Source organism: Pelodiscus sinensis, chromosome 2 (assembly GCF_049634645.1).
Source record: "Pelodiscus sinensis isolate JC-2024 chromosome 2, ASM4963464v1, whole genome shotgun sequence".
Lineage (NCBI taxonomy): Eukaryota > Metazoa > Chordata > Testudines > Trionychidae > Pelodiscus > Pelodiscus sinensis.
The window spans coordinates 70,097,960-70,121,188 of NC_134712.1; the positions used below are offsets into that span (position 1 = coordinate 70,097,960).

The 23,229-nt window shown below is 40.8% G+C and overlaps 1 protein-coding gene across 2 annotated transcripts in view; it reads right to left on the minus strand.

Annotated features, from left to right (window-relative positions):
- The window catches only part of SPIDR (scaffold protein involved in DNA repair), a 348,017-nt gene that overhangs the window by 104,810 nt on the left and 219,978 nt on the right, over positions 1-23,229 (minus strand). For both annotated transcript variants that reach the window (XM_075920729.1, XM_075920730.1), the window contains one exon: positions 1,667-1,877. In XM_075920729.1, coding sequence (XP_075776844.1) covers positions 1,667-1,877 — 211 coding nt within the window. The remainder of the gene's footprint in view (positions 1-1,666; positions 1,878-23,229) is intronic.

The window sequence follows — 23,229 nt, forward strand, 5'->3', positions numbered from 1 at the left end:
CTGTTGCTTTTTTCAATCTCTCCTCTGACAACCTTATTCTAAACCCTATTTTCAGTATGCTTTTAGAGAAACACTATATAAAATTAATCTCTACTAGATGTCACTAGTAAACATGGATTTGTCCTGATACTAGTCAAATTAGTACCAAATTCCTTTTCACATCAGGAGGACCAGGACTATCTTCAAGAACATCGTGCAGTTAAAAGTGCACTTGTTACCAGAAAGGATTCATGGCCACTCAGTCCTTGCTCATTATTAATTTTGTGCACTTGAGTAGCTAAATCAACATACTTGCGACCAGTACAAATTCCATTATAGATGCACTGAATCAATGTATAAAGAGATTTGTGCCTCTGCAGAGAAGCTATACTGGTGCAAAAATGCCCCATGTAAAAAAGTTTGACACAATGAACTTCTAAGCTGAAATTTCAAAGGAAGTATTTGTGTTTTTAGAAGTTTGTTGTGTTTAGTTTTGAAAAAACAAAGCCAATGATGGTTTGGATAAAAGACCCATATTTTTCTGATTCCGCCAAAGAGTAGAAGCATGAGAAAATTATTCTGGTTTCAGCACATCTATAGTGAAAATTGGTTAAAAATGTGAAATCCAATTAGGATTTGATTTGATATATCTAAAATTTTCATTCCCAGGTCTAAAAAAGGGGGTAAGATATGATGAGAACAGTGAAGGATTTGCAAGGGAGTCATCTGAGACTATCACCAAGATTTTCAAAAGTGACAAGTTATTTTGGGTGCCTCAATTTTTGGGCATCCAACCAGAGGGGCTGAATAAGCTTCCACAGGCACAGATGACGACGGCACTGCATCTCCAGGAGCATGGCTTCAAGCAAAAGGGGCAGCGGTGGGGCAGCTAGCCCTCTGTGCCACCTAGACTGCAACTCTGCCCCTCCCACAAACTCCAGAGCCACACGGAGCATGCCACATGGCGCTTCAGAGGCGATTAATAGGGCCCAGGGCTCCAGCTGGTGCTGCAGTAGCAGCATCAGAGGCAGGAAGCACCAGGCCCCTTTGAATTACCAGGCCTCGGGGCAACTGCTTGCTTTGCCCCCCACCCGCCCTGGTTGGCAGACCTGCATCCAACAAATACTTTTCAAGAGACCAGAAAGTGCTAGACGTTCACTATCAACCACATCTCTTTAAAGAGTCATAATTATGCATCTGATGTTGAGATACCCACAATCACTGGTCATTTTTAAAAATCTTGATCTTCCTTCTATTAAAGGCAATCATTGGTGTTTTAAAGAAAGGATGAAGAGGAAGGGGAAGAAGGCTCAAAAGTGAGAGTATTGAATAGAAACACCTTAATTTATTAAGAAAATAGTCATTATTTAAAATTAGACTGGGTACTGAGCTACAAATAATAAGAGTGAATCAACAATTTTCAAAGCTGTGATAATGTCAGCAATATTATTTAGCACCAGAGTGAGGCACAACAAAATAATCTCAAAGCAGTTCAGCATTTGGCTGGCCAAAAGACTCTACTTGTAAAACAGTATTAAAACAAACAGCACATATTATTCAGTATTGGCAAAACAAGAGGGCAAGAAAGTACATCATCATTTCAATATTTCTGTTTTTATTATTATTTGCAAACATCTGGTCACCAACTTATTACAAAGTGCTAAACTTCAAACAAAATGAATCTTACCTGATTAACTGCAGATTCCTGGGGCAGACTGTCTCTGAGGTCATTTAATCGGAATATTTGTGCCAAAGATATAATGTTCCTTCTAATATGCAACGTCTCTGGACTACGTGTCTTATCTTTCACTTCTGTATGATCTCTGAGAAGGACCTTCTGACTAAAATATGTATTCATGATAACAGGGATATTTTCATTATGGAGAAGGAGCTTTTGCCTGGAACAAAAGAGTAATAGTAAAATATTGAACTATTTTTAAAAATGATACTACCATTAAACCTATTTTAAAAACTTCTTCCATGTGTCTCTCTTCCTCTTTGTGTGTGTTGGAGGGGAGGAGGGGGGAAAGGGGCTATGTCTAGACTACAGGCTTCTTTCAGAAAAACCTTTTTTTGGCAGAGATCTTCTGAATAAACTTCTTCCGAAAGAGAGCACCTAGACACAAAAGCGCATCGAAAAAGTGATCTACTTTTTTGAAAGATAGCGTCCACACTGAATGGATGCTATCTCGTATTTCAACTGTGATTACTATGGACGGGGTGGCCACCAGGGCACCTGTGCTTTTTCCTCTTTCCTCTTCTTTCAAACAAACTCCCTCTTCCCCATCCACACATGCCTTTTTCCAAAAGAGCTCTTTCAGAAAAAGGTTTCTTCTTCATTGAAAGAGGATTACCAATGCCAGAAAACCCCTCTATTCTTTCAATTTTCTTTCAGAAGAATGCGATTGCAGCGTAGACGTAATTCAGGTTTTGTTGGGAAAGAGGCCTTGTAGTGTAGACATACCCTGCGTATGTATGTCTCTCTCTCATGCCTTTACTGGGCTATGCTTTACTGCATAGTATCTTGGCTCAAATTTATTTTTTCCCACAATGTTATTACTCTTGTAAAGCTTCCTTTCCAAACCTACTCTGGATCACTAGTATTTTGGCTCCTCTTACTATAGTACATCTCCAAACAGTTTTACACAGAACAATTTTTTTGCTAGTTGACTGAAGTAACAATTGGAAAAAAATGTATAACCTCAGAGTAATTCAGTGTCAAAACATGTTCTGATATTGACATTTGCTCTGACATGCACAAATGAGATAATCTTATGTTTTAAGATGGGCATTTTTGTACTCCAAGAATTTAAATCTACTGAAGCCAGTTAACAAAAACAACCACTAATCTAATTTTCTAGTGCTTGTCAAAAAAATCCATTTAGTGAGTTTATTGAAAGCTCTTTTCTCCCAATTAGATTAGTATCACTTGGAGTAAAACAAGGCCTCCCACCTTGGCAGCAAAGATACGGCTGACCTAGGTTCAGAAGCAACCTCAGGGCTCTAGTTTCCCAGGATGCTGCATAACAGTGGTGTTTTGTTTGCTTCATGTCCTTGTCTTCAGATCTGGGATTAAATACTACAGTAATATGGCAAAAATAAAACAAGGTGGAAAAATTCCTCACAAGTATTTGTTTCATATTATCATAAATACCGAATCATTCCACCTTCCCAGACTTCTTAATTTGTTCTTTCTGTTCACTATCAAAGTTGAGAAGCTCTACAGCTCTCTCTCACAGAAACTGAACAGCCATGGTAAATTAGATGGCGATGGAATCATCACTCTTTGATACTAGCCAATTAGCCTGTCATAAAACGGGATTTTCAGGTCTCTCTTCCACATCAGTCTTCTCTCCTGAGCCTCTGGTCTCTCGCTCTGGCTCTGGCTCTCTCTCTCTCTCCTCGTCCTCCTCCTTCTGCCCCTCCTCCCCCCCAGATTTCCTCTGCCTCCTGCCTCTCTCTTTCTCTTCTTCTCCCCCTCCTGCCTCTCTCTCAGGGGACCACAGAGCCCAAATGGCTGTTTGGGCCCTGCACTCCCCATGTAGCACGGGCCGCCCAGAGGGAACAGCCAGCATTTCAGCGTTACAGACTCACAGACATTGGGCTACTACTCTTTGATATAACAGGGCATGCTTTCTTTTTAAGCAATGCTAAGCAGCTTGCGTAAGTGGAATCTACAGGGTGCTCATCAATGAGACTGACCAGATTTCCTTTGCAGTTAGGATGGGAAAATACAGCAATTCAGCTGGTGTCCAATAGGGTAACTTGCATGCGGTATTAGGAAAACAATTAAAAAATGATCAGAAATCTATACCGGTATGCACTGAAACACAGAACACTGTAATATACTGCACCACAAAATAAAACAGTAACTGTTAGTAGTAGTAAGGTTTCTATTTATGCATCCTCCGGGCGCTGAGTGTTTGTAGGATTGCCAGGTGCCTGGCATTTTCGCCTCCTGGCCGGGGAAAAATTCAGAAAATACCGGACATCTCAGGTGTCCGGTATTCTCTGAATTTTTTACCAGATAGGAGGTGAAAATACCGACTGTCCAGGTAAATACCGGACACCTGGCAACGCTACCCATCACTGACATACAGAATAAGGTGTGCACTAAATAAGGTGGGGATAATCAGAAACCTTTACCAAATTCATTATGAATTTCATGTGGGACAAGGCAGTGCCTCGTTTACTATGTGAACTGTACAAAAATGACTTTCACGACTTCTGCATCTGGCACAACCAATGTAGTCTGTTGTAGTTAAGATATTCAGATAAATATGTAGCTATAGTAAAATGTGGATGATGTCATGTTGTGACAAATAACATATGATGATCACATAATTAAACACTAGTTCACAGAGCACTCACAGAAAGGGGTGAAGTTAATATGTCACATTCAACTCTCGATTTAGTATGTCCTGATTCTGACATACTTAGTTGCACAAGTTTACAGAAGCTTCTAAAGCGGAGTTTAAAAGCAACTCCATATTATATATAATTGTATACATAAATACTTAAAAAATACCTTATTTTGTCAGTCACTTTTATTTCCCTGATTTATTTACACGGTACTTTATTAATAGAATTTACAATAGTTATAGTTCAAAGAGCACTAGCATTAAAAATGTGTTATAATTTTTTGAAACTAGCTCCACTTTGGGTAAATATTTCTCATGACTGGTAAATCTGAAGAAAAATAATACGTTATAGATTACATTTCCAAACCATAGTTCAAACATTAATATATCTTTGAATATCTCTGCAAGTTGAATTGTATTATTACCTCCATTTTATAGCTGAAACACCAAGAGGTAAGATGATTTGCAGAAATCTCATATAGAAAAAAAAAATCTATACTAAGATGTCTTTAAAATGTTATAATTAACATGTGATGGATTTTAACTGTCTTTTTTTTTAATGTGCCTTTTGTCTTATTATAGGTTAGACTACCCTGGTCCAGCACCCTTGAGACCTAACTGATCCCAAAGGAGAGAATTTGCTGGACCTGGGGACATTAGCCCCTCCACTGACAGACTCCAGGCTCTCTTGGGGTATGTCAGAAGATTACCAGATTCCTCTTCCCCCTGAGGCTACACTGCTAGTCCCAGGGACTCTGCTGCTAGCCCAAGGGCCACCAGAACACTGCAGTCAGATGCTCCTTGACAGGCCTCCTGGAGGGTGAGGGGGGAGGGCCTCCCTAGTCCAACAACATCCATAGTCCTGCCAGAGTCCAAGCCAGCACTAGAGTTAGACGTCAATAATCCTAAACTCAAGGCCTCTTGCTCAGTTCTCAAAATGATTCTGTCCCATTTGAGAGTCGAGTTAGCTATCCTTTTTACTTTTATTTTTAGCTTCTAATTATGGTTACTGAGTAAAGAAAAACAGTTAGCCATAATGAATATATTCATGAAGATATTAAAACTTAGCATATACAGAACACATACAAAATATTGTGCATGCATGAGAAGGCCAAGTAACATTAGATGTAGGATTCTTGACTTTTGTACTTGTAAAACTCAGCCATACAATTCTTGACAGTAGCATATACTTTGTTCAACAATTTCCCTGTTTTGTGTATAACTAGTAAAATAATGTAGCACTCTGTGCAAAAAATTCTGAATTTTTAAAACGTATATATTTAAAATAATCTTTCATCTTAAAATTTAGTTATAAATAAGATGAATTTTTTAAAAATCTGAATGTGAATACAGTACTTAGAAAAAAGTGCAATTTTGACAACATTAGAGACTGAATTCTTCTATTTATTATTTTTATCAAAAGAAAGTTACAGCACACAAAAGAAACTGGAAGCTTCATCACAATGTCCAGCTACCATGCTGAAACTCTGACCTCGAAGGCAAATAGTTGTGCCTCCAACAGTAGCTCTTAAACTCTCGATAGAGATTGCTAACAAGGGTGACAAAGAGATTATGATAACTCATTTTATGTACTTATGGCCACTAAATCTTTATCTTCTGGTAATAACTTTTGGCATTACTGATCTGGTCAGTGTTCAAACTGATGACCTATATATGAACGACTATTTTCACCTCAAATTTCATGAGCTATGCATGCATCCTAATACACACAGCTTCTAATATATTGTATATGAAATATATTTTAAAGTGAACATGTTAATGATGCACATTAATCTTAATCCTACTTCAGTCTAATGAAACAACTGTGATTTGATCAGATTTATAAACCTATGGGTATAAAAATGAATTACATATTTATTTTCTAAAAGAAAAAAAATCCACAATTTACCAAGAACCTTAAAACAATTCATTCCATAGATATACCTGAACATATCCTAGAACAGGATTTTAGAACCTTCTTCCCTGAAACTGCTGTATTCAGAACAGAAGTAAACAGGAAACATTTTAAACCCAGGTCTTTATTACGTCACTAATGTTAGAAGAACGCTTACTTGATCTAGTCATCTCATTTGCTAAAAAGACTGACGTGGGTAGCAAACCATTCTCAGGAAGGCTGAGGTTTATGGTTTTGTTTTTATTTTCCTACAGCACAGACATCTGATCAGCTTTGTATTAGGATTGACAGACTTCACTGGCACGTATTCTTGAATTGTGCTGTTTTGCTATATCTATTCCTACCATTATCTGATTACTTTCGTTACCACTAACAGTTCATTCACCTTTTCTAAAAGCATTAAAAGAGTGATACCATAAATTAAAGTGTATGTCTGCATTTCCATAATAAAACCTATTTTCAAGTACAAACATGGAGTGATTGAAAGAGTAAGTTCATCCATATGTTTTAGTAAATAAAAGTTGAAGTTATTAAACAAACAAGCAAACAAACAATTAACAATGGTTATTTTCATGTCTATTCAAGGGGAATGGCTCCCATGATCCCTTTTCTGCCAGGCACTACACCCTCAAAGTTGCCATATTTCCTAACAAAAGGCTCAGTAATACCAGCATGTACATGAGTGATAGAAATGTAGCCGTGTTAGTCTGGGGTAGCTGAAGCAAAATGCAGGACAATGTAGCACTTTAAAGACTAACAAGATGGTTTATTGGATGATGAGCTTTCGTGGGCCAGACCCACTTCCTCAGATCAAATACAGGCATTTGATCTGAGGAAGTGGGTCTGGCCCACGAAAGCTCATCATCTAATAAACCATCTTGTTAGTCTTTAAAGTGCTACATTGTCCTGCATTTTGCTTCAGCATGTACATGAGTTACTTTTTTCACAAGAGTAATCTCACTGCACTCATGTTAATCTACCATTTAGACTTCTCACGTAAGTAAAGTGTTTGCAAAAGCATGCCCAAAAATCATTAGCAAAAACAATTTTCAAACATCTGAGACAAGAATACAATGAACTATAATAATTTCTTGCTATTACTCTTTTTAATACTAAAATCATTAAACTTTCACAAGATCACAGATTACTCCAGAGCACAACTCTCATGCTCAATTTTCCCCCACTTGTGACTTAAAAAAGGGCATAAAACACTAATTTAGACTGATGCCCAAAATAATCTATTCTAAACATTCAATCCATATAACCAGCCTCCAAATAAATCAAACTGAAGTATTTCTAATTAGTTTGCTCAGCATAGTAGATATGGGTTAAAGTCTCTCTCTGTTAATATTGCACCCATTTTCACATCCTCTGTACCAATTTACTATAGGTGCTGAACTTGTATTGCCTGTATTGATATAGTTTGTTCTTATGTACACTGTTTGTAGAACAGTATGTGTTTTATGTAAATATACAATGGCAGTTGTTATATTTCCTGATAAAACAATCTTTTTTCAAAGTCCTTCTTGCATCCAATATAAACATAGAATCTACAGTCACTATTAACTGGTGTATTATTTTAACACAAGAAGTCATCATTTGTTTCTTCTGAGCCCCAAATGAAGAGTGTAAATATCAAACAAAATTAGTAAAATGGTACAAAAATATACCTTCTTTTATATACTTCTTTTGGGAAAGGAAATAACTTTGCCCTTTTAAACAAGACTGTTTAGCAATCTCAGGAAACATTCCAGACAAAACTTACTCTACACAAAGATGACAAATTTATATATTTATTTTTGTTTTGCTATTTTCATGTAAATGTGTAGCACAAACCATATGCTTGCCACAGCGTTGCCCTTTGATATGTAACACTTTCTATGAAACTAATTTTCAGATATTTTAAAGTTATACTTTTAAACGGGAATAATAACATGCGTTTATGGCCACGGACATGAGGAATAAGAGGTTAAGGGAAGGCTAGTTCTCCACTGAGTCTTAGTGCTCAGCCTATCCCCTTCTCACTATTCTGAAGGTTCTTGAAGGTTCCCACAGCAGATTGTTCAGCTTGCAGACTGCTGACTCTTCTCCCCAAGTGGATCTTTTAACTACCATCTTACCAGCCTATTAGCATAACACTGAACCTGTGAAAGAACCAGTAAGTGGCTGAAACCATTTAATAAGCATATGCCAACCCTATTTACTGACCAAACCAGTTGTGCTCTACAATGTATACAGTTCCCTAGTTTAAAATTGGCTTTAAATATTTCATTAGTTTGTGGCTGAAGATTATGAAAATCACATCTCTAAAAAAATCCATGCATAGTTTAGATGCACAATCTGAGTATTCAGCTTTAGCCTTAAATGATTAGATCTTCATATAGTTTTTTTAAATATATTCTTCAAAAGACTCCCCTTATCTAAAATACACATTTTAATTTTAATTACTACTGTACAAAAAATTGCTTCCGAAGTTTTCCTGTCCTTTCTATCCATTCACCCACCTGGTGATGGGTGCACTTAAAACATTTCTTTTCTTCCATACAGCTGGACAAATGAGTTACCCTTTTACTTCTGACTGTTTGAGGAACTAGTTTTAGGAGAACCCTCCACTAAAATCAGTACCTTACCAAGATTTTGCTATGCCTAAAATCTTTGGAAACATATTTTTAACATGAATAGATAGTCAAATTTCATAAACATGCCTTGTTATGAAAATCTCACAAACTAAATTAGCGTTCCCCTTTTCTATATGTGATGAACTTTGTTATGAACACCCTAAACTCTCTGACTGATTAATTTAAAATAATCTTTTGTTTCAGTGACTTTAAATGTGTAGCAATCTGGAATGATTATTTTATGAAGACTGAAGAGTATATTTAAAACATAAAATAAACTCAGAAATACTAATGAAGAAAAGAGAAGGGCTGCAATCATGTATTCCATAATATTTACTGATGCATTCAGCACGACAGTTGATTTGCCCTTAATAAAAAGATTTCCAAATACATTTCTGACACATTTCAGGGTACATAAAAAAAATATATCTGTGACTGACATTTTTATTTCCAAATTTAGTGCTTTTAATCAAGGACCTTCTGCATGTCCACCCTTTACAATCTGGCATGCAGTGGAAAACATGTTCCATTTTCTTTAGAAAGAAATTTTAGAATGGGTTTTTTTCCTCCCAACATCATTTGCCAAATTTGGGTTTGGGTATCGGGCTGGAATGGGTAAGGAGCAGTATTCCCTCTAAGCTGCATGGCAGCACAGCTTCACAGGTAATTAAATCAGCCTCATCCAGTTAGTCAGCTCTGTGCAAGGAGCTCTGAGCTTCTGACTGGGCGGGGCTGATAATTCACCTGTGAAGCTGTGCTGCCACAGCTTAGTGGGAACACTGGAAAGCACAGAGAAGAGGGAGAGAGAGAGGAGGGGACAGAACAATGGGAAGAAGGCAGGGCCTAGATAGAGCAAGGGTGGAGTAAAGGTGGGACCACAGGTTAGAGAGTTTGCCATGTTTGTCGTTAGCATTATATATCACTACATCAGACACCGAGGCCTATTTGCCTGGCTTTATTCCTCACAGTAGTCAGCATACAGTGTTGGTCTTTGGTGAACCTTCTGCGTCACTTAGGAATGTCATGGATGGATTCCAAAATGAATCTCATCCAACTCAAAGAAGATGGTCAAAATCCAAGGCTTGGTGGCAGCTGTATGAGAAAATAGTTCTTTAAGGTACCCGGAGAACACTGGCGGACCTTCAAATACTGAGTGCCATTTAATAGTGTAGAGATAAAATCTGAATGACCTTAAAATGTGTATAATGTAGTAAAGGAAGTTTCTCAACATTATAGAGAGACATTTATTCCAATAAAACTTGGCCTCGCAGCACCAAGACATGAAAAATATAAAAAACTCCAGCATAGCAGCATTTTCATATAATCTACACACACAAAAATCTTCTTCTACTGTGCTAGCACTTGTCAAGCTGCTAAGAAAAATCTACTCAGGTTCTGGGTTGACATTTTTGTACCTAGTGCACAAGTCAGTGATGACAGATCCACCAACATATATTAACAAGGATGGGCAAGGATACAAACACATGCTCTGTGTGTCTAGTCTCTGTTTTCCAGATGCTTGGAATGGGTGACTGGGGATGGATCACTTGATGATTGCCCTGTTCTGTTCATTCCCTCTGAAGCATCTGGCATTGGCCATAATGGAACACATCTCTGGGCTAGATGAACAATTGGTCCGACCCAGTATGGCTATTTTTATGGTAAGTGGCATACAAGAAAGTTATGTTAGCTTTAAATTGAATGCAAAACATTGTGGAAGAATACACCCAAAAGGAAAAGGACTATATTAGAAAGCGAAAAAGAGCAACGATGAAGGCATTACAAGCAATTGGGAGGTTATAAATACGACCAGTCTTTAATAATCAGGATGTTATTATAAAAGAATTCTAGTCCCTGAGTTTATACTACACATCAACCTCTGATAAATTATCCACTAGATCATTATCCAGAAAACTTCTACATGCTGGCAGTGCTAAAGTGCACGTAGGGTGTACAGCAGGCTGGGGAAAGATGATTAAAGCCACCCAGCAGTACAAAGAAATTCAGTAGTAGCTTTAAGAGATAAAACAGAAACAAAGAGAGAGACTTCAGAAGTAACGGTCTGTGAAGATTAATGGAAATAGTGGATCTCTCTTCTGAACAAGTGATGCCTCATCCTCCACAGCTTTGGAGAGAGATATAGTAGCAGGATAAATCTGGTTACACTGCCCAGGAGAGAAGTGGCTACCCAAATCTTGCCATCTGAGAAGATATGTGCCTTTTGCACAGCAAGGAATTCAGGATTTGAGGAGTGTCAGGACAAGGAACTACACGAATCCACCAGTCACACCTATTATTGTGATGGAAACATAAGCAGAGTAACATTTCTGAAACTGCAATGACAACTATGGGCTGTCACACAAACAACAAGAAGGGCAGATTCTTCTCAGCCTCACAGGAGCTATTCAGTATGAGCCAGGCTGCTTGGGACTGTGCATTATAGCCAAGATATGGAGCACAGAGTTCACCCCTCAGATGTTTGTCTGAAGATTCAGAAAGATAATACTTTTAAAGTTGGTTCTCGTGCACATGATTATCTTTTTAACTGCAAGGGAGTGATTTTTCTTTTAAATAAAAGTTAATATTTTGCACAAACTGCTGAGTTAGCCCTTCATACCGTGACAATCCAAATATGACACCCAGAAACACAGGCCAACATAAACAAGTAGTCAGATATCTTTATTTCTTGGACAATGAAACCCGATCTTATTAACTACAGCTCTAAGCCTGTGTTATTACATATATGAAAAAACATTAGGAACACTTTAGGCACATCTATACTCATAAGTAGATGCAGTGCTGACAAAACTTTACTTGAAAAGTCTCAAGAAAACTTCCGCAAAGGCATTTAAAATGTTTTTGTTTCTTCCATAATTGTAGATAAACTATTTTTGTCTGTAGCGATTAGAAATTATTGGCAAAATATATACTCCATTCAAAACAAACAAACAACGACATAAATGTATAAAATAGCATATTTATGTCAGGTGTATGTATCTTGTCACAATATATCGAACAAAAATAAACAACAATTAGAATGATTAAAATATTCAAATGTGTGTGTAAGGCTCCAGAGTTTTGTTATTTTGCTTACAGGGAGTTACCAAAACTGCAAGTACTATCATCAGCATTTTCAGTGTAATACATAAAACCACTGTTTGCAACAATAGCAACAAAAGTCAATAAAGAACTACAAATATAATTTTAAAAATGAAAATGTATTTAAATTTTTGTGAAAATCCTTTGAGTAATAAGATCCATAATATGTGATTTTCAAGCCCTCTTGCTGCTCAGTGGTACAAACAGACAAGCCCATCATCAACTTGAGAAGAATGCCCCTCTCTTTAAAGGTTCCCCATTTGAGACAACTTTCAGTATTACTGCTAAGTAGCAATTATTAATAAACTTCTCATTAAGAAAATTCTTGTCAAAATACAAATGTATAGTCTGATTAGTAAAGACTCTTTGCCAAGCATGGGTCAAACGTGTGGTCTTTCAGCTCATGCTGTCATCATTGCCATAAGGAATGAATCCTTAAGGTTCAAAGAAAGTTTGATTAGCATGCCTTTGAAATTCTCTATTCGACCTTAAAACAAATTACTTGGAAAACTTCTCAAGCTTTGGATTTCCTGCAAGATTAGGATATCAGAGGACACTAGACTATTTCTTACAGTATAAAGAAAACAAAATTTAATTTGGGATGAATACTGGAGGTGAGGGTATGGACTACTTTGCCTGAACAAAATACACAAAACTGATATTCTACAAAACAAAATACACTGAGTTCCTAATCTGTAAGGGTACATCTACACATCACCATTATTTCAAGATACAGTAAACTTCCGATAATCCGGTACCTTTAGGACCCAGGGGGTGCCGGATTCTCAGATATCCCGGACTATCAGAAGGGGAGGCTATGAGGGGTCTGGAGTGGTGTGGGAGGGGATGCCACCCCAAACTCTTCATAGCCCCCCCTTACGATAGTCCGGCTCTGCCCCAGGCGTCCCTGATTCAGCTGCTGCTGGTCAGTTTCAGCAGCAGCTGAATCGGGGATGCCTGCAATAGAGCAGCCGGGGTGCTGCCGGGTTGGTCCCGCAACGCCTAGGGGTGGCGCTACAGCACCAACCCAGCAGCACTCCTTCTGCTCTTGGGGACGCCTGGAACAGAGCAGCTGGGGTACTGCCCGGTTGGTCTCGTAGCGCTGCCCCTCGGGGCTGCGGGACCAACCTGGCAGCACCCCAGCTGCTCTGCCCCAGGGGTCCCCGATTCAGCTGCTGCTGAAACAGATCAGCGGCTGATTCCAGGAAGCCCGGGGCAGAGCTGCTCTGCCTGGGGCTTCCTGGAATCAGCTGCTGATCTGTTTCAGCAGCGGCTGACTTGGGGACCCCTGGGGCAGAGCAGCTGGGGTGCTGCCGGGTTGATCCCACAGCGCCGAAGGGCGGCGCTACAGGACCAACCCGGCAGCACTCCAGCAGCTTTGCCCCAGGCATCGGGATTCAGCCGCTGCTGAAACTGACCAGCAGCATCAGTTTCACCAGCAGGCTGAATCCCGACGCCTGGGGCAGAGCAGCTGGGGTGCTGCCGGGTTGGTCCCATTGCGCCGCCCCTCGGTGCTGCGGGACCAACCCGTCAGCACCCCAGCTGCTCTTCTCCATGGGTCCCCAAGTCAGCCGCTGCTGAAACAGATCAGCGGCTGATTCCAGGAAGCCCGGGGCAGAGCAGCTCTGCAGGAAAAACTTTTTTATATTGAGAGAGATTATTTTATACACACATACACACACAGAGCTTTCCCTAAGAAAAATATAAATAAAAGCACAAACATTTCCAACAAAATGAGAAAGTGAATGGGAAACATATAATTCTGATGTGGTACATGCAATGATACGAGTACAATTTCTTTGGAACTGTAAATGAAAGCCAGGCTTGAATAAGGTGACCCTTTTTGCCTGGGACAGTTCCTTTTGTAAGTCTTGTGCTGGCCATCCCCCAGTGCAGAGGACTGTGCAGGGTGGAGACAAGAAGCACTGCCAACCCCATGCAGGGGGACAGGCAGGGCTCAGGCAAGCAGTGATGACACCTGAAGGAAGGTAGGGAGGAAGGCAGAGTTCAAGCCAGTAGCTAAAGCCAGCCTAGAGGTGGGGTGTGGAGAAAGGGTGCTTTCAGGACAGCCCTGCGTGATGTCCCATTTTCCCTTAAGGAAATATGGTCACCCTAGGCTTGAATGGCAGAGGAATGTTCTAGAAAAAGGTCTACAGAGGGAGATTAATACCTTCTTCAAGACAGGAAAGAGATCTATCTGGGGTCCCATTCTGACTAGGGCCTCTGGGTATTACTATGATATACTGTAATAAAACAACATTTTCCATTTTGAGCAAACCAATTCAATTAAATCAACAAGAATTCATTAAATGTTTCACTCAAATGTGTTTTTTAAACAAAAAACTATTTTTCAGACAAAAAATTATTTCTGCTCTAGCTAAGAGTTCTGGAGAGACAGCATCTTCCCAAATGAAGAGAGCATCTTAAATGTCTAACAAAGTCTCTTAATGGCCCATGGATCAGCTCTGACAATGTCTGGGTGGAACTGTATTCTGCTCATCCTCCCACCCCTAACTTGCTGGGAAAAAATAGACACAGGCCCTTTGAGATGAGGAAAGACATTTGGGTCCTTTGAGCCTGGAAGGCTTGGCAGGGGATTCAAGAATATTGAATACGCATGATCCTGTTACATTTCTGAGTACAGAGCAGCGATCACTGCACCATGCTTCAGTGATTCTGGCTAGGGTTTGAGCCAAATTGGACCTTCATAATTCCACCCTCCATCGAGTATTACCCAATCCAAATGCTGAGGAAGTTACAGCCCTGAATACTGCCTTTCCAGGGTATTTAAGGTAGCCCTTATAGATACATACAGCTAAAGTATTATTCTTCAAAAAAAAATTGTTTTTATGTTTTAAAAAAGATTTTTGTTGCCATAACCAGAGAACAAAATTTAAGTCTGGAAGGAAAATTTCTGGAAACATATGTATGAACTCACTCCTACAACAGCCTGCTGATTAAGGTGAAATTCCACAGATTAATTAGCTTGTTTTTAAGATTGTTATCTGAAAAACTATGCAGCCAAACTTAACACTAACCACATTAATAAAACAACTTTATTTGTCTAACATTGTTCCTTCAGACTATATCCCCGTATGCTTTAATCAAATAAAAGAGTAAAATAACTGCGTGAAAGAGAGAGAGTGAAAAAAGAGGTATAAGCAAGGGAGGACATATACACATTGGAATGAGGTGGAGGGTTCAATGAGACAGTGAGATACAGGAAGGTGAACTATTAAATGGAAATAAATTTAAAATCCTGGCAAACTTTAAAAAAAAAACACAAGGAGGAGGAGTTTTAAAGCTAAGGCTGAAATTCTGTCCCCAAGTAACTCCACTGGGCTAGGCACATTTTTAACAAAAGTAAGATCAGATAATATTTTTCGTAAACATTGCATGTCTCTTCACATAAGAGGCTTCATCCTTTACTGAAGAGTCCCTCATTTTTGTGGTTGAAGAAATCCTTAACAATTGTTTAATATACTTTATTATTATTTAAAAAAAAACCTGCTCTCAGGCCAAGCCCCTATATGCCAAGTTCCAGAACAAAGAAGAATTTTATGGCCAAGTTTTAATTTCTTAGAAATAAGAGCTTGTAATGAGAATGCTGAAAGGCTTAACTAGAGGAACTATACTGTTGTTATTTCAATTGTCCTGAAGTAAAATAATCACCGATATACTTCATACTGTTATATATAACTTCACTGAAAAGACTGTAGATATTACTACATGCTGCACATCAATTTAAAGATTCAGGAGTGGACAGTGGGGTGGGTCAGGGCCAGGCAAACTGGGCCCATAGCCAGAGGGTAAGGGGCAGTTGGGCATGGGTGATACTTGGCAAAGAGGGCGGAGAGTACTGAGCAGGGGGGTAGTGTAGTGGGGCAAGTTGGAAGTGCAGGGCTAGGGGCACAGGTGGGAGCTAAGTGCAGAGATTGGGATGAAGGGGGCACTCTGCAGAGGTTAGAGGCAAAGGGGGCATAATGCAGAGGGTAGTGGCAAAAGAGGTACAGGACAGGGTGCACAGGTTGGGGAGCTCAAGGATGCCACGGCAAATGGGTGGTGCTATGCCCACAAGGGTCTGGGGCACCAAAACACAAGTTCACCCACAGTACCATTTTCCCTAAGGCCAGCCATGGGGTGGGGGAGAGGCCAGAGGATAACTTCAAGTGCAGATTCTGCATTTATATGCCTTATTCAATGGAAGCCAAACTTAATACTGAATCTGAATCCAAGCTTACTCAACCCTAGTATTGAGTGGGAACGGAAAAAAATGGGGCAACAGAGCACATACTTGTTTAAAGTTGTGCAAATAATTATTTTTAGGAAATTATATTGTTAAAATGTATTTATAATTTTTCTTGGTAATTTCCTTTTGGTTCCCAGCTCAGGCTGCATATTCTAACTTCACGTTTATGAAAACTAAATGCATATATGCATAATTATCTATTATAAATGCTTTTAAGAGAGAAAATTAAGGTTGATTTCCTGTATGTAAATGTGTTCAACTGAAAAATGCAATATTTCCAGAACATAATACAGTACAGAGGAGAAGTTCCCTTGTCTTGTTAATGTCAGAAAGAACACAAGGGATTCATCAAGGGACCTAAGGCAGTTCCATAATTACTGTTCTCTTTTCTCTTTTTCTCTGTGCTCCGCCAAAGAGGCATATGAGCAATTAGAAGATTCCCTGCAGGGAATGACTCTTCAAAGTTATTCTGCTTTTACATTCAACTGACTACATAAAACATTCTTTAAAAAATATTATCTATTTGCTTGCTTGAAGCGTCACAAATGTGATATTCATGTCTGTAACCCTGACATTTTCTGGTCAAGAGGCAGAGAGATTGTGCAGACCACATCACTTTCCAGCACCCCTAGGACGCCAGCCAAACAGCAGAATTATAGTCTCAGAGGAGACAGCCAGCTCATTCTGCTTTAGGCAAATGCTGCAATACTCTACAGAAACTGACACACCGGAAAGACTGAGGGTATTCTAGAACTCAGAAGTAAATCCAGAATTAAAGAGTGAATGAAACCAAAGACTTACAGAAATGTAATTCTGTAAAAATGCCCAATAAACAAACAATAATAGCAGGAAAAAACCAACAAATGGTCTGGGTAGCACTTTATAGACTAACAAAACATGTAGATGGTATCATGAGCTTTCGTGGGCACAGCCCACTTCTTCAATGGGCTGTGCCCATGAAAGCTCATGATACCATCTACATGTTTTGTTAGTCTATAAAGTGCTACTAGACCATTTGTTGGTTTTTTTCTATAACAGACTACTCGGCTACCCCTTGAAGCTTAATAACAGCAAATATAGTGCCCATCTATCCTATAGTTCTGGAGATTGAGTTGGGGACAATTAAGTTTAAAAAAAGCACTTTTTTGTTTTTAAAATGTTTGCTAATATATTACAGTGCACTTCTAAGCGAAAGCTCCAAACCAATTGAAACCCAGGGTGCGTCTATACTGCAGCATTCCCCTGCCCTCCCCCCGCAAACACCCCAGGAGCCACCTCCATGAAGCCACCCCCCTCCCCAGCAGGGTTGCGTGAGGGTGGGATGACACAACCCCCCAGAGACAGGACTCCCCCCTTCCCCCCAGCCCACTCCTGCAACCCCACTCCCCCTTTCCAGGACTCTCCCTCCCTGCCACACACTCCAGGGACTGCAGCCCAAGAGTGCCTTACCTCCATGAGGAGGGCCCTGACAGTGGACTTCCCCGCACTGAACTAGTTGCCCACCGACCGGTAGCTGTTTGGGGTGGCGAGTTTCCATACAGCAATGGCAACCTGCTTTTCCAGGGGGATGGCGGGCCATGGGTGGGTGTCCCGTCGTCAAAGGGCAGAAGTGAGCCAGGCACACAGCTCCATGAAGGTGGCCTTCCACATGCAGACGTTTTGGAGCCACTACTGGTTGTCCCACTGCTCCATGACCAACCAGTCCCATCAGTTGGAACTGGTGTCCAGCCTCCAGAATCATCTCTCTACCATGAGGTGTGGGTACAAGGGCATTGCTCTAGCATCCAGGCAGAGAGACTCGCTGATGAGCTCAGAGTTGAGCTGGGGCAGGACTGTCAAGACAGTCTGCACAAAGTGCTGCAGAAGCTGCTGCATGTTAGTGTGGGACCATCGTATGCCCAAAGGCAGCCCCAGCTCCATGGCAAGGAGTGCTGTGGCATCCAAAAGATGAGCAACCAGAGCACGCACTGCTAAAGCTTTGCTGTTCCTCGGAGAGGTAGGCAAGCAAGCAGCAGAAGCTAAGAAACAGCTGTCCAGAGGGTCCCTTTAAGCATGCGTCTCAGATAGCCTTAGGGAACAGCACCCAGAAGCAACTACCAACCTAATGCCCTGCCTGAACTGGTTCTGCATGGCCTTATATGCAAGATGGCATCTAACCAATGGGAACGCTATCTTTCGAAAAAGCAGATTGCTTTTTTGTTGTGTAGACACTCTCTTTCTAAATATGTTTTTGCGGAAGATCTCTTCTGGAAAAGCTTCTTCCGAAAGAAGCTTGCAGTCTAGACGTAGCCACAGTTAAGGAAGGAACCATATTCAAACACACTTCACTTCAAACAGTTTTTATCACAATCTAACCAGCCAAAGTGTATACATCAGGAGAGGCCAGTGTGGATACAAAATTTTGTATCTGCATCCTCATATGTATCCACAAAAATGAACTGCAGATATCCGCATACACAGCTGCAGTAACCCGTGGATATAAAGTGGATAGCCACAACTTTGCAGGGTTCTAGATACAAAATTTGTATCCGCATCCATATATGTAAAAATGAGCTGCGGTTACCAGTGTACCGGTATATCTATGGATTTGCAAGACTATGTATCTAGTCAGCCTAAGTGTACAAAAACTGTTTTCACAGAAACTACGTTTTAACCAAAATTGTACATGACTGTCACGCTTTATTCCACTGGAGCCACTTAAGTAGAAGGTCTGCATCAGAAAAAAGGACTGCAGCTTTCTGAGAAGATACGGATTGAAAAGAACCATTCCAACCAACAAGTGAAATTTGATCATCTGAAAGAAAATGAGGATATTATAAGCCCCCTAAATTGAAAACTTGCATAAAAATTAGAAGGTTTACACAAAAAAATTAGGGACTGATAAAATCTTTGACTCTCCTGATTGTTTATCCATCCCATCTTACTGGGAATGAGCCCCAGCCAGCTTGCTCTCATTCACACTTCAATCTCAACTAAATCATGGGATCGCACCATGTATGTTAGACGATATGGAAACATAAAACTGGGGATGCTCAGCATGTTGAAGTTATCATAACTCGTCTTCTCACTACCTCCTAATAGACTAATGGATATGATAAGCTACAAGATATAAACCTCCAAAATAACAGAGGAGTACACTCTCAGGACAGACTAGTCCAATGCTACCCCCTGGAAAGTTTCAGAAACATACAGAAACTTTACCTACTCCCAACAGGGGTCCATCAGTAAGCTAACACTACTCGCTGGGTTTTTGGGGTTTTTTTTAAGGAAATAATCAATTTGATGAAAAATGCATTTTTCAGGGACCCAAAAGCAATTCGCAAATTCAGTGCAAGTTTGCCAAATAATATTGGTTAAAAAAATGAACACAGCTTTGGAGATGCTTTGATTAATTAAATTCACAAAGAACTGTTGCAAAGATGCTCAATCTTTTTCACATTTGATGTCAAAATGTCATTTCAATTTAACATTTTATTTAGAAAAGGTTGTTTCGATTTGACTTTTTTTATTCAAGTTAGCATTCAAAACATTTCATTCTGAACCAAACAATTGTTTTTTGTTTCAGTGAGAAACCAATTGAATTTCTTCCCCTCAGATTTTTCAGTTTGGCCACTGAAAAACACGCGTGCGCACACGCACATACATATATAGAGAGAGCACAGATCTAATAATATCATCAACAGGCTCCTGAACTTCATCCACTGTCAGCAAGAGGTCAAGAATCAACCAATCAAATGCTGTCTCAGAATGATAACCAGGTACTATGGGGTGGGATGATGCAGACTCACACTCACTGTGAAAAGTTTCCTACTGGCTTATGAATTTTTCAGATGACATCTATGAAATTAGCACTACTTCAGATTAGTAATACTGAAAAGATTAAAGAAAAAAATCTAGTTTACTATTCCATTTTCTATATTGTTTGCTTTTTTTCCCATTTCCTTATCCTGAGTAATGAAAATCAGTTAAAGCAATTTCACCTTAAAGTACTCCATGCTTAATGTTTACATTACACACATTATAGAGTACTGTTTATTTGTTTAAAAAATACTTTTTTCATTGGATATATTCATATAGATTTAATGCCATGGGAATATTTCTATGCTCCTTTGCTATTGTAGAAACTTGTTTATATAAAATTTACATCTGGGATACATTTTTTCAAATGTTTCCTGAAACCACACCCTTATTAGCAGGTGAAAATCTTCCTGGAAGATATAATGTGGGTTCTGCTGATTCACTATGGTAGGTGGCTCATTATACCAACTGGCTATGAGGGAAGCGGATGTGGCTCTACAGAGAGCCTTAGATGTGGGCTGAGCAGTCCCTGGGGAGGAACTCTGACAACAGCCAAGTTTGAGCTAGATTTATGTTGTTTTAATTTTGAATTTATTTTGTCAGTAAAGCCAAATGCTAGGAAGACGACAAATTTTTCCCAACTGCAACTACTGATGGCTCTGTTGCAGTAGGATGGAGGGCACAGTGAGTATATTTGTCCTATAGCAGTGATCTCCAACCTTTTTAACCACAAGGCCATTTTTTCAATTTAAGTGCAATGTAAGATCAACCTCAAACCCAAATACCCTTGCCCTGCTTCCTTCCTGCTTCTTCTCTGAGGCCCTGCCCCTGCTCCACCCCTTCTCTGAGGCCTCACCCTGTTCACTCCATCCCTTTTCTTCCTCTGTCCTCACTCATTTTCACCAGGCTGGGGTAGGGAGTAAGAGTGCAGGCTCTGTTCTTGGGCCAAGGAGTTTGGAGTATGGGAGGGGCTTAGCCCAGGGCAGGGACTGGGGTCCAAGAGGGATTTCAGGGTGCAAGCTCTGGGAAGGAGTTTGGGTACAGAGGAACTCACATCTGGGGCAGGAGATAGGTGCAAGAGGAGGTGCAAGGCTGGGAGAGGGGTTCAGGAAGCAGGTTCTGGCTGGGCACTGCTTAACTGAGACAGCTTCTGGGCAGTGGAGCAATGGAGTTAAGGCAGGCTTACTCCTGCCCTGGCCCTGCACCACTCCTGAAAGCAGCTGGCATATACAGCAATGGCTCCATGGCACCATGTGCTGCCCCATATCTACAGGCACTGAGGCTATGTCTCCACTACAATGCTTTATCAGAAAAAGATAAGCAAATTGTGCTTTGCAATTTGCATACCTTTTTCCAAGAGTTTTTTCAGAAGAGGCTTTTCCGAAATTTGGCCCATCTACACTGGGCCAAATTTGGGAAAAGCCTCCTCTTTTGGAAGAGCCCTTCTTCCCTGTGGAAAGAGGAAGACGGGGCTTCCGAAAGAGCGTGTCTGCTCTTTTGCAAAAAACAAAAAACAAACAAACAAAAAAAAAAACCGGAAGAGCAGACGTGTTCCCTGGACACGGTGGAGATTTTCCAGGATACCTCTGGTATCCTGGAAAAACCGCATAGTGTACACATAGCCTGAGTCCACAGCTTCCACTGGCCATGGTTTCGCCTTATCAATCGATGGGAGCTGCAGGAGTGGTGTCTGCAGGCAAGGACAGCTTGTGGAGACCCCCTGCTCTGCCTCTCTCAGGAGCTGCACAGACATGCACAAATGCTATGGAGATAATTACTCCAGACATGACAGGTTAGGCATTTTAGAACTCACTACTCAAAGAATTAAATTTAAGCATAAGAGAGAAATGAAATGATAAAATGCACAGAACAGTCAAACCCCAAAATAACCCACTTTGCAAGCAGTAAAAGTACTAACATAAACCCCTGACGTATACGTTGGGTCAGGAGATGAAAGTGCAGGACAGTGTGTGTTTGTGCGAGTGACAGAAATTTGCATTGCCAAGCTTTCTCCATCCCCTTCTCTCTGTGTGGAAACGGGGTATGGGAGTTCGGGGAGGAGGGACATCCTAACATCAGCACCCACCTCTTCTCCCTCCCACATGCTGCACAACAAACAGGAGGCCCCCGGGGGCAGCTCCAAGACAGAGGGCAGGAGCAGCGTGACAGTGGGTGGTGGGGCAACTGAAGTGCCAGTGCTTGATAGCTCCCTAGCCAAACCAATCAGGATCACCAGTCAGAGGCTCCAAGAGCTACCAGCAGATCCCAATCTACTGGTTGGTGACCACTGTCCTATAGAAAGAAACATACCTGTTCTGGCCAATAAAAATGCACACATTCTGAGGAAAATCCGGACCCCCTGTACATGACACATGTCATTAGACTGTGTGCTTAAGCAGATCATTGGGGACCTGATGCCTCACCCTATTCCACAGCCACTATTTCATCCTCAGGGATGCAATACTTAAAATGACTGGCTATCACCCTCCCAAAAAATAAAGGTGAGGAGAATGGCAGATGAACTACACAAAAACAATTCCCATTAGTTCCTCCTTTTCCCTTGACCTGCTTCTGCCACCCAACCCCACATTCCATGTACAAGTGGTGCACCGAAGTACCAGGATCCTGTATCAAGCACAACAACTGATCTAGTTATACTGCATGTGAATCTCTCCATGTTTGTGGAATGGGAAGATGAGAGGCACAGATGTAATCCTATGCAAAACAATGATATCACCCTTTCAAACAAATAATTTTCAATCCCAACCTTCACCAGTAGTTGCTGAAGTAACTGAAGAATGCCATAATCTATAAAAATAATCATTATCTACCCTTGTGACTCAAATAAAATACAGCACATGGCCTAGAGCAGTGGTCCCCAACTTTTTGGGGTGGGGCCACTCACGCGCCGGGGACCCCGGGGCAGGGCCACACACGCACCTGGGGGTGGGGCCACACATGCACTATGCACCCGGTGCTGGCGCCACCATGCGCCACAATCCTGGGGCTGCGGCTGCTCCTGTGCCTCACACCTACGGGTGGGGCCACCCAAATACGGTGTGCCTGGGACCAGAACATCCCATGTGCCGCACGCCGGCGCCGCTCAGGGGTGGGGAACCATGCGCCCAGGGGTGGGGATGCCCATATGCTGTGTACCTGGGGCTGGCACAGCCCATACGTCGCCCACGTGCTGCGTGCCTGGGGCCCGGG